The following is a 13,761-nucleotide window of genomic DNA, read 5'->3' as shown; positions in this document are numbered from 1 at the left end:
TACAAAATAACTTTGGACTTGCTTGTTTTCAAGGAATGAATCTGATAGACTTCTGTATGAAAAACAGTTTTAAAGGGGTTTCATAGAGGCATTTGCTTTTGATAATACAACATCAGTTGGCCATGACCATTGATTAGGACATTTTAGGGGAGAAATAATGAAATTAAAATGAAAATGAAACTCAGCAGTATGTATTACTTGTGGAAATGCATTTTTTAGTATTGAATTACTGAATTCCTATACTTAAATAAATAATTATGAAAAAGTGAATAATGAAATAATACAATCATTGATATGTATTGTCTATGGAAACATGTGCTTTCAATATGGGGGTGATATATATATTTAGGATAGATTGAAAGAGAGTGAAGTGCAGGCATATGTGGAGGGACAGACAATTAAATGTAAACAGTCTGATAGATAATTATACAATGGATAGATTGATACACAGAATGTCGTGTTGCTAATAAATAAGCAACAGTGGTTATTAGTATGCTTGATTTAGAATGTAATGACACTCACAAAACTGCATGTGTAATGGCCACAGTTTAAATAATTTTATTTACAGAAATCTCGAAAAAATGTAATTGAAAAGTACTTCAAGGAACTCCGCTACATTTTGAAAGACAAGCCAACCATACGCCACCTGATGGATGATATTGCCATCGATAACACCCACAATGATCCTATGCTGGAAACACTGAAAAGAAGAATTTTTGAATTAGCATCTGAACAGTCGCATTGGGGGGAGGAAAAACCTGCCCGCTGGATTCCCTTGGAACAAGCAGTGATGACGCTAAAAGATTCTGGTGTGAAGGTAAAGCTAACAGGACATCTTAAAACACTTATTCACCTTCCAAAAGCCCATACATTTGCATACATTGTATTCATCCATATTTTGCATTTCTTGTTTCTGTAATAAATGTATAACTTTCCTTTACATGATATACTTGTTCCGAACTTAGTCGATGTCATGTACTTGGGGTAAAGAAGAATCCTATTGGTTTTAAGGTCAGAGGTCAGAGACTCTTCATGTGAAAAATAAAAATAGTTTATTTGCAAACACATCATTTTTCAACCAGAGATTGTAGATGGCTTACTCTTTTGGTATGGTTTAATTCTACTGTTATTGGAGTTTAAGGGCTAAAGGTCATGGTGACTGTAAGTGGAAGAAAAAATATTTTTGCATACTAACTTGATTTTGGAGGTAAAAGGTTAAAGGTCATGGTCTTTGTGGCTGGAAGAAGAAGAAAGATTTTTGTTTAATAACTTGAATTTTGGACCATACTTCTTGACCAAAATTTGTGCACTTGAAGCTTTGGAGAGAACTATTGATTTTTGGCACAAAATGTCAAAGGTCAAGGAAATTGTGACCTGATGAACAAATGGAGTTTTGCACATTTATGTTCAAGATCAGATTCCTTGATAATGTAATGTGTATGGCTTGCACTTGAGTAACTTGTTAGATTCTGGGGTTTAAAGTTCAAAGGCCAAGTCATGCAAGTCTAATACCAAGTCATGTAAATCTAATACCAAATCATGCAAGTCTAATACCAAGTCATGTAAGTCTAATGCCAAGTCAACTGAGTCTAATACCTAGTTATGTAAGTCATGTACCAAGTCAAGATCAGTCTAATAGTAAGTCAGGTTAAGTCTTAATGCAATGTCATGGTGAGTCTGATACCAAGTCAAGATAAGTCTAATACCAAGTCATGTCACTCTTGTACCAAGTCAATGTAAGTCGAATAGCAAGTCAAGGTAAGTCTAATACCAAGTCATGTAAGTCTAATACCAAGTTTTGTAAGTCTAATACCAGGCTGTGTTAGACTAATAGCAAGTCAAGATAAGTCTAGTACCAAGTCATGTCAGTCTGATACCAGGCAGTGTTAGTCTAATAGCAAGTCAAGATAAGTCTAGTACCAAGTCATGTAAGTCTAATACCAAGTTTTGTAAGTCTAATACCAGGCTGTGTTAGACTAATAGCAAGTCAAGATAAGTCTAGTACCAAGTCATGTGAGTCTGATACCAGGCAGTGTTAGTCTAATAGCAAGTCAAGATAAGTCTAGTACCAAGTCTTGTTAGTCTGATACAAAGTCATGTAAGCCTAATACCAAGTCATTTAAGTCTGATTGCAAATCAAGGTAAGTATAATGCCAAGTCATGTAAGTCTAATAGCAAGTCAAGATGAGCCTAATAAAAAAATAGTTTTCTACTCAGTTCATGTTCATGGGAATATGTTGGTTACTAATCACCTGTCAACACTGCTGTGATTGTGTCTACATGGATGGCTCTGTAACAAAACAAAATACCTTGATAATTTCAACTAATTAATACAGTTTACCTGTTTGGAATATTTTGGATGATTCAGTCCATATGTCTTTTGGAATGAAACAACCCTAGGCCAGTGTAGTCGACTCTATTAATTCATTTACATCAAATCATCTTGTTACATGGGACAGCCCATCCAAGTCAGTGCAGTGGATGGTTATGTAATATAGTAAAAGATCAAATCATCTTGTTACATGGGACAGCGCATCCAAGTCAGTGCAGTGGATGGTTATGTAATATAGTAAAAGTGATTTCAGCTTTGAAATCAATGTGACGTGATGCAGACATAGACTTTAGCATTCAAATGTAGTTGAAGTGATTTCAACTAAGTGTGATGTGATGCATATTGGAACTCTAAAGGGTGTTAAATACAACCAACATCATTAAAATACAGGCAACTACATCATTAAAACACAGCCAACTACATCATTAAAATACAACCTGCAGCATTAAAATACAACCAAATACAGCATTAAAACACAACCTGCAGCATTAAAATATATCCAACTACATCATTAAAATACAACCTACAGCATTAAAACACAGCCAACTGCATCATTAAAATACAACCTGCAATATTAAAATACAACCAACTACAACATTAAAATACAACCTGCAGCATTAAAATACAACCAACAACATCATTAAAATACAACCTGCAGCATTAAAATATATCCAACTACAACATTCAAATACAACCTGCAGCATTAAAACATATCCAACTACAGCATTAAAATACAACCAACTACAGCATTAAAATACAACCTGCAGCATTAAAATATATCCAGCTATAACATTAAAATGCAACATACAGCATTAAAATGTATCCAACTACAGCATTAAAATACAACCTGCATTATTAAAATACAACCAACTACAGCATTAAAATACAACCAACTACAGCATTAAAATGCAACCAACTACGTCATTAATATACATCCAACTATAGCATTAAAATATAATAACAGCATTAAAATACAACCTACAGCATTAAAATATATCCAACTACAGCATTAAAATACAACATACATCATTACAATACAAGCAACTACAGCATCAAAATACAACCTCCGACATTAAAATACAACCAACTACAGCATTAAAATACAACCTGCAGCATTAAAACATATCAAACTACAGCATTAAAATACAACCTGCAGCATTAAAACATATCCAAATACAACATTAAAATACAATCACCGCTCCGGTTGCCTAGTGGTTAGAGCGTCTCCTTGGATGCGGGAGGTCGTGCGTTCAATCCCCATCCAAGTCATACCAAAGAATTACTAACAGTTGCCTCACTGGGCATTCAGCATTAAGAGTTAGTGTCAGGACTGGTCGGCCTGGTGTCAGGATAACGTGACTGGGTGGGACATCATGCTGCATGCTACATGTGTGTGGCATGATGCCCAACTGCTAGAATTTGCTGTAAAATGCCACATTGCAGACATTGTTGCGATACGACTGAAAATTTTTTAAAGCTACGTTAAAAATCCAAAGTCACATCACATTATATTTAAATACAACCAACTACAGCATTAAAATATGGCCAACTACAGCATTACAATAGAACCTACAGCATTAGCATAAAACCTACAGCATTACAATCGAACATACAGCATTAAAGTACATCCAACTACAGCATTATAATACAAAATAAAGCATTAAAATACAGCCAACTACAGCATTACAATATAGTTCTAAGTAATTCTGAAAACTGGGATCTTTATTGAGTGAGAAATGAGTAGGGAGTAAGACAATGTGACTTGAATTGATATTTCACTTGGGATTGTCTCCATTAATACAATGTGACTTGAATCCATCTTTCACTTGGGATTGTCTCCATTAAGACAATGTGACTTGAATCAGTATTTCACTTGGGATTGTCTCCATTAAGACAATGTGACATGAATCCATCTTTCACTTGGGATTGTCTCCATTAAGACAATGTGACTAGAATCCAACTTTCACTTGGGATTGTCTCCATTAAGACAATGTGACTTTAATCCGTCTTTCACTTCGGATTGTCTCCAGTAAGACAATGTGACTTGAATCAGTTTTTCACTTGGGATTGTCTCCATTAAGACCATGTGACTTGAATCCGTCTTTCACTTGGGCTTGTCTCCATTAAGACAATGTGACTTGAATCCGTCTTTCATTTGGGCTTGTCTCCATTAAGACAATGTGACTTGAATCCGTCTTTCACTTGGGATTGTCTCCATTAAGACAATGTGACTTGAATCCGTCTTTCACTTGGGCTTGTCTCCATTAAGACAATGTGACTTGAATCCGTCTTTCACTTGGGATTGTCTCCAGTAAGACAATGTGACTTTAATCCGTCTTTCACTTGGGATTGTCTCCAGTAAGACAATGTGATTTGAATCCGTCTTTCACTTGGGATTGTCTCCATTAAGACAATGTGACTTGAATCCATCTGTCAGTTGGGATTGTCTCCAGTAAGACAATGTGACTTGAATCCATCTTTCACTTGGGATTGTCTCCATTAAGACAATGTGACTTGAATCCGTCCTTCACTTGGGATTGTCTCCATTAAGACAATGTGACTTTAATCTGTCTTTCACTTGGGATTGTCTCCATTAAGACACTGTGACTTGAATCCATCTTTCACTTGGGACTGTCTCCAGTAAGACACTGTGACTTGAATCCATCTTTCACTTGGGACTGTCTCCATTAAGACAATATGACTTGAATCCATCTTTCACTTGGGACTGTCTCCATTAAGACAATGTGACTTGAATCCATCTTTCACTTGGGACTGTCTCCATTAAGACAATGTGACTTGAATCAATCTTTCACTTCGGATCGTCTCCATATGAAAGAGGAACTTGTTTACAGGCATTCAAATGTGATTCCTGTTTTTTGATTGGGAGTATTGTATTTGTATTATGTATAATTATATTTTATTCCTCAGGGAGAGATTGAAATTGTCTGATTTTTCAACATTTTTTTCAGAAAGTTTGCAATGAGAACTTAAGTGTGCAAAATATAGATTAGGATGTATCAATCTTGAATGTGCTCATCACATATTACAACTTTTCTAATGTTAAAGGGATCTCACTTTAATTATTAGGCTATAACTCTTTACATGTCTTTCCATCAGGTTGTTGGATTGTAATAATTCTTTACATGTCTTTCAGTTTCCATCAGGTTGTTGGATTGTAATAACTCTTTACATGTATTTTGGTTTCCATCAGGTTGTTGGATTGTAATAACTCTTTACATGTCTTTCCATCAGGATGTTGTATTGTAATAACTCTTCATTTCTTTCCACCAGGGAGTTGGATTGTAATAACTCTTTACTTGTCTTTTGGTTTCCATCAGGTTGTTGGATTGTAATAACTCTTTACATGTCTTTCCATCAGGATGTTGTATTGTAATAACTCTTCATTTCTTTCCATCAGGTTGTTGGATTGCAATAACTCTTTACATGTATTTTGGTTTCCATCAGGTTGTTGGATTGTAATAACTCTTTACATGTCTTTCCATCAGGATGTTGTATTGTAATAACTCTTCATTTCTTTCCACCAGGGAGTTGGATTGTAATAACTCTTTACTTGTCTTTTGGTTTCCATCAGGTTGTTGGATTGTAATAACTCTTTACATGTCTTTCCATCAGGATGTTGTATTGTAATAACTCTTCATTTCTTTCCATCAGGTTGTTGGATTGCAATAACTCTTTACATGTATTTTGGTTTCCATCAGGCTTTTGTATTGTAATAACTCATCATTTCTTTCCATCAGGCTGTTGGATTTTAATAACTCTTTACATGTCTTTCAGTTTCCATCAGGTTGTTGGATTGTAGTAACTCTTTACATGTCTTTCGGATTCCATTAAGTTGTTGGATTGTAATAACTCATCATTTCTTTCCATCAGGTTGTTGGATTGTAATAACTCTTCACATGTCTTTTGGTTTCCACCAGGTTGTTGGATTGTAATAACTCCTTACATGTCTTTCCATCAGGTAGATGGATTGTAATGAGTTAAATAATGATTTTCATTTCTTTCCATCAGGTTTGTCGCAGAATAGCAACCAAGTGGGTTTTTAGACTACATGAACAAGACAAACGCATGTGAGAAAGATGGAAATTTATAAATGAATTAATAAAGAAAAATATATAATGTAAAAATAAAATGATTCTCTCACGCTCTCAACATACAATTTGCTCAAATCACTCTACACAACATTCATACATCAAAAATAAACCAAAAATATTAAATCAATATGAAGTACAGCTCCAAGAAACTTCATGGACTGCACATACGTTTCAAACAGTATTTTACACAATAAGAGATTCACATAATTTCGAATATGAATTCTATTAAGATTCAAAATAATCTTAAGAACACAACTAAGATTCAGTATAATCTTATGAACATAACGAAGATTAAAAATAACCTTATGGATATAAAAATTGCAATGGAACAACAATTGATCCAAACGTATGCTTCTAGACCCCTTGTACAGTCGCATGATTCCTTGGGTTGGTCTACTCTCTTATCGACCGCTCGCACCCTTTATGAATCCACCACGAGTACAGTCATACGTTAAACGTACAGAGAGCATACATCACTTTTTCAGTTTGCTACGTGTATGTCTGTGGCACAGATATACGTACATACATACATACGTATTGACAGCACGTAGCATTAAATGTTCTGGAAACTCCAAATAGCTCTAAGCAACTTTAGACGGCTTCGAACAGCTTCAGACCACTCTAGTCATATTCGCAGTCACATTGACAATCGCACTTCATAGACACAATCACAGCGACAGTCACAATCAGCTACAGTAACAGTCAGATACAATAACAGTCAGAATCAACTTCAAACACAGTCAGCTACAAACACAGCTACAATAAAACCAAATTGGTCATAATAATAGTTTCTGTATAATCTTTAGATACATGATAATACTTTAACCTGTAACAGTTAATTGTAATTCAATACTTTAAATCTGCGTTGTAATAAATACATTATTATGTGTTAAGACATTACAAACCGAATAAGCTTCGCATATCAAATGAAAATGTAAATTTAACACTTACCCCTATGGCTGACGAACAGTGGAGAGTGTATACTCCGTGACGTGATCCAAAAACGACCAGTGTGGTTTTAGAAATTGGTGTCTTACTTAAATCCATAGGAGAGTGAGTACAAGTCAGGGAAGAATACCTGTGCATATCATGTTAGTCATGTTACCTCGTCACAAGTAATCTCTGTGGCTAGGTACATGTTAATACAGTCGCTTACCTGGAAAAACACATTCAGCCTCGATAATGTTGTACACATGTACAACGAGAAATAGTCGAATAGTTTTAAGACAAAACCAAGTTATTTCTTTGCCTAATTCTGTGACAAGGTTGTTATCAGATTCTTGGATTATAATAACTCTTTACATTTTTTTCCATCAGGTTGTAGCACGCAGTCTCATTGAAGATATGAATAGATCGGGATCTGTGAGGATTGAGGACAAAGAGGAACTGGATCTGTTCCTTAGGTTCCATCACGAGATGGGCACAATCCTCTACTTCAGGTGAGAGAAAGGCTATTGTTTTCCCGTTGAAATGGCAATGTCTATTAATTCACTCTTCATGTGAGATAAAGGCTGTTGTTCCCTGTTGGAATGGCAATGTTTATTAATTGTCATTTAAGGTGAGAATAAAGCTATTTTTCCCAGTTGTAAAATGCAATGTTTATTAATTCATTCTCTGCTAAATTAATGATGCATTAAATTGCATGTTTAAATTATTCCATTTTTTTTTTCATTTAATATAATGATTGTTAATACAGTGGTCTGTACCTTGTAGGGAGCCCCAAGTGTCCAAGTGTTGCTCATGGCCACGTTGTTTTATGTACTTTATAATACTTCTATGCATGAAATCATCTAGCTCATGACCACATCATAAATATATGGCAAGAGAGTACATCTTGATAAATGCTACACCATCTTTTAAGTAACTTGCTGCGACCCATGTGTACATTTTTACTTTTGATAATGTCCTTCCTAAACTGGATTGTATGTATCTTTCTTAGTACCACATTTGACCCGTTTTTCTCATTTTACTGGTTTAGGTTAGCTCAAGACCGCATACATTAGGCTGTATGCATGCATAATATTCTGTATAAACTCATGAAACACTGTGATGCATCTTCATGAGCACTACGACCTCATTTCAGTAGATCCAAATTAACCATATTTTGTACTTCATTGACATTGTGTTATATTTTGTTTAATGATCATTTTTCACAGTTGCTAGGCTGTAATTGTGAACTTGATGACGATATTTGTTTCTGTTAGTACCACAGTCTTAAAAAAAAATGGTACAATGTAAATTATTTTTTATATTTTAATAGCATAGGTCAGGTTTTTCATTTAGTTCATGACCACATAAGATTCTGCTTGTTATGCATACAATCAAGAAACTTGGTGAGTGGATGCATCTTGATAGGGTCAACATTCTTGTTTGTCAAAAGAGGTCTGTGTTACCTATACTGATCTGCCAACTCTTACGATTTAGCTGTAAGTCTTAAGAAAATTACCCTTAAAATACGGACTTGCGGTATACTGGCAAAAACTATGGAAAAATGATCGTTGCCAAAAATTCCAGATAACTGGTTTATCCGTGTTTTATTTTCATCCGGATTTCATCTTAGAATTAGTGAAATTAGTCAGGGAACCATACTAACTTTACAGTAGTCCGAGTTACCTCTGACCCTTGCCACCCCATTTTTTGATATTTGGACATTTGTGTTGGGGTGTAGGGTCAGAGCGCATTTCCTGTCGAAAAGTTGGAATTCGCCGACACCATTTGGTGGCGGCATGGGGTAGGCGCTTTCTAACCGACCCAGCACACTTGAATGACCTTTCATTAAGATATACCTGCATGAAATCGATAGGAATATGATTTATTTTCTCAAAATTTGTGAACATAGCATTCGTCATGTCCTTAATCCGCTGACAGACTAGACGAAAGTACGTCATTGCTGAAATTTGACCTTGATCTGGCCATTTGCCTTCCGAGTCACGTGACTATACAAATCTCAGAACCTACATGTCAATGACATCAGAAGTCATATAGTCACGTGATATCTACAATACACAAATTTTCTAAGTTGTTGTACATAGAATTTGGACATATTATATAGACGTCACTTAATGTTTGTAAATAAATATAATGCACACTTAATTCTCAACATGTTTATTCTGAGAACAATGAACAGAAACCCGTCGGTATCTCACCAGGGTGGAGAAAACCATTTTCAAGAAGTATCAAGCACGTGTCAGTGATTTTTTTTGTTGATGTCGCGTGACAACCATATTGACATGTGCCCTTCCTAGTGAATCTGGTTTTCTTCAAATTTCTGCAACATTTACAGATTTTCGTCATTGTTTTCACAATAAATATTTTGAGAAGTTTATGATTTTTTATTTTTCTATAAACATTACATGTTTTTGATACCACGTGACTGTATGACCTCTGATGTCATTCAGATGTCAGTTGCGAGAGTTGTCTAGTCACGTGACTAGGAATACAAATGGCCAGATCCAGGTCACATTTTAGCAGCGATGTACTTTTGTCTTGTGTATCAGCGGATAAAAGAATAATGAATGCTATGATTGCAATTTATGAGAAAATAAATCATATTCCTATCGATTTCACGCAGGTAGATCTCAATAAAAGGTCATTTAAGTTTACTGGGCAGTCTAGCAAGAGGCTACCCCATGCCGACACCAAATGGTGCGTCAAATTCCAACTTTTCAATAGGGAATGCGCTCTGACCCTACACCCCAACATAAATGTACAAATATAAAAAATGGGGTGGCAAGGGTCAGAGGTAACTCGGCCTAACTATACAGCAGCACGCCAGATGCTTTACACTGCACTTATTTGTTCATGTGAAGTGTTTGCTGATCAAACTGTTGATTATAAAATTTTAAAAATGACGTTCAGAACGTGTTGCATGTTTTAGACGTAAAGGAAAATAAGTTTCTAGAAAAGTGTTAATAATCAAGACAGAAGAATAAAAAATGAGTATTCAGATTCTTGTGAATAAAAGCTGGAAAGGACACAATTACGTTTATATGACATCATGTGCCAATTTGAGTAGTTTTTTTTTTTTTATTCTGACAATTTAAATGATCATGCTTTGCATTTTCTATATGCAGTAAAATCCTCATTTAGAGCAATGATATGTAATACTTTTGTTCTCCTACACCTATCTAGATTATCTTTGATTCAGCTGTATTAGGTTGTTCCACAATCTAATCGTACCTATGATAATTGGCACAATAAGCAGTCTAATATACATCTCAGTAGCTATTTTTAGCCAATCAGGTAATATGGGAAATATGATTATACCTTATCTCTTTGCTTTTTAATTGTTGCTATTTAAGCTGGCTAAAGGATAGTTTTACATCAGCTCCAATCATGACTGTTTACCATTTATACATGCTACATGTATCCGACATATGCGGAATGTGGTCTTTGTTTTATTTTTGAAGATTACATAAAATTGCGTTTTCTTGAAACAACCAATTCGGGGTTTGGAAGTATTACGAAATCATGTTTTAGCATGACATGCCAGGTTATAGTTTAATTGAAATCAGATCTCCACTTCACATAGGACAGGGGTGATCTTGATTTTAAACAGATTGCGCCCGATTATGGCAGGTTTGTCAACATCTTGAAAATTCATTTTGCATGTCGGTAGTTAGATCAAAAGTTTATCTGACAAATTGTATTATTTTTTAACAATCCTGACGGGCACCTCTTTTAGAGTACAGGATAGGCCTGATCCGAAATTAGAACCCGGGCATCTGGGATTTTTTTAGCACTGCTGTGTGACTTGACTTGTACCTAGTTTGTTAATGCCAACTAACTGGAACGGGAGGGTGCTATTGATAACTGACTGTGGAAAGGGAGGGTAATATTGAAAACTGAGGGAAAGAAAGGGTACTATTGATAACTGACTGGAAAGAGAGGGTACTATTGATAAGTGACTAGAAAGGGAGGGTACTATTGATAACTGACTGGAATGGGAGGGTACTATTAATAACTGACTGGAAAGGGAGGGTACTATTGATAACTGACTGGAAAGGGATGGTACTATTGATAACTGACTATGGAAAGGGAGGGTACTATTGATGGAAAGAGAGTTTGCCCAACGAAAGCACATACGTTTGTCAAATTGAGAGTTTCAGTCCAAGAGAGTGTGATATATATATATATATATATATATATATATATATATATATATATATATATATATATATATATATATATATATATAGTTGGACTCCGCTCTAGTGCGATAACTGGGGTCCCAAAAATCGGATCGCATTAATATCGGGGTTGTGTTAATGTGGGATTTTACAATATTTAACTTTTTTCAGAGAACAACTCATTGTCACATATACCGAATATTCATGTCGATTGTGTATGATGAATATGGTATCAACATCGTTTACTATCGTGCCGTCGTGTCATGCTGTTCATCTATAATGCATGTAATTCCATTGAAAAATTGCACACAGATTTACAATATTGAATAATTTTGTCCCAGATCATTACGTCTGAATTCATTGTCTAATATACAGCATGAGCAGAGTATCAACATAATTTACTTGCCATCTGACATCGTACCGTCGGTGCTTGCAATTATTCCATACTATATGTAATTGCATTGCAAAAATTTCATACATATTTAAACTATTCTATAATTTTATCACACATGAGTCTGTGTCTGAATTCAATGGGAAAATTAACAGCAAAATTAGGTTAAGAAAGACAAAGCACATGTACAGTTCATGATTGTTCCAGGGTCTATTAACATTGTACAAATTTCATACTGCTAAAATTTTCTCATACGAGTTTTCATGTACATTTATCCATTGCAAATTTCCAATAATTACCACTTGTATGCCTATTCGTGTGAACGAGTGCAGCAAGAATAATTAACAATCAACACATGCTTTCAGCTTGCATATCATTTTTCCTTCAGATTTTGTGAATAGCGAAAGAAATGTGTGAAAACTACTATACTAATCATTGTACAAAGAGCAGAGATCGACTTGCGTTTGTGAACTTGCTTTTCCATAACAGTAAAATATTTTTATAAAATATAGGAAATTAATAAGGAGTTCATAAACAAACACCATACCCATGAAAAACCATAGACCTAAGTGCCGTGGGCTTCTAATGGTCACTAGTCACTTTTATATAAAATAAAATTAAGCTGAATCCATGTCAAATTTCATACCTTTTCACTTTCCGGTTAACAAAGTGGACATTGTTTACTGGTCAACTGACTGAGTCTAATAACACTGCCAAGACCAGCAAACATGTTGGAGGCTTTTGTTTTTTGATGCTTATTGAATTGTGAGAATCTTTTATAAAATCCCTGCATTGTCTGCTGCTTAGTTGTGTATGCAGATAAAGACACATGTCGGCTATTGTTTGAGAAATGATTGTAATTAGAATCAGTTGAAGACAATCACAAAGATGACTTACTGGCTTTACTCATGGATCAGTGTTAAGTAACATTTCCGGTAATGTTCATTTTGGCATAACACTTCAAGAACCTGGTAAAATTGTTATTTTTCAGAAGCCAAGCCACAATCATATTAAATTCGACTTCATACCCGAACTCTTCCCCAAAATCATAATAAACATTTTACACGCTATTTCTCATACTTTAAAAAAAAGTATTTTTCCAGGTACAAGAAAAATACATGTACATGTATTTATAATTTCCATAACCACGCCATGATCGTATTATATATCGTATTATACTCAAATTCATACATCTATTTAAAACTTCAGGAACCATGCCATGATCATATTAAATTCGAATTCGCATGTGATCTCTTCCCATAATGATACATTGTTTATATACAGGTTCATGTACTTTGAGCAAAAAAATCTTTTTTCATATACAAATGAATATATGAAATTTCGGGAGCCACACCATGACCGCATTATATCCGAATTCGCGTTATAGCGGGGTTGCACTGTGTGTGTGTATATATATATATATATATATATATATATATATATATATATATATATATATATATATATATATATACACACACACACACACAAACGGTTAATGCAAAGATCCCAGATAGATCTAATGAATTAAATTGGTGTGATATAAGGATACATTTTTTTAATGCAATAATCACACAATCTTTACTAGCAAAAGCAACTGAGGAGAAAAATTGTGTTCATTCAATGACCACTCACAATTAATAAGAAAGGGGCAATACTATCCAGTTATATTTTCACGCTTAATAGACATACTTATCTTAAATCTTTATCCCCAATTATTATATATGCCTATGTGAATATTTCTTTAAGCATTGAGATATATATATATATATATATATATATATATATATATATATA

At 34.6% G+C, this 13,761-nt stretch overlaps 1 protein-coding gene across 1 annotated transcript in view; it reads left to right on the top strand.

The window, feature by feature from the left end:
- Positions 1-13,761, top strand: part of LOC149772526 (uncharacterized) — a gene marked incomplete at its 3' end in the record, with an annotated part of 164,136 nt that overhangs the window by 116,923 nt on the left and 33,452 nt on the right. The window contains exons 9-10 of the mRNA XM_089947642.1: positions 569-817; positions 7,762-7,883. Of these exons, the coding sequence (XP_089803768.1) occupies positions 569-817; positions 7,762-7,883 (371 nt within the window). The remainder of the gene's footprint in view (positions 1-568; positions 818-7,761; positions 7,884-13,761) is intronic.

The sequence above is a fragment of the Sinohyriopsis cumingii genome, unplaced genomic scaffold, assembly GCF_028554795.1.
Source record: "Sinohyriopsis cumingii isolate HCF-2022 unplaced genomic scaffold, ASM2855479v2 utg001397l, whole genome shotgun sequence".
NCBI classification, from domain to species: Eukaryota; Metazoa; Mollusca; class Bivalvia; order Unionida; family Unionidae; genus Sinohyriopsis; species Sinohyriopsis cumingii.
The sequence above is the reverse complement of the archived record's forward strand: the minus strand, read 5'-3'. Positions and strand labels throughout refer to the sequence as shown.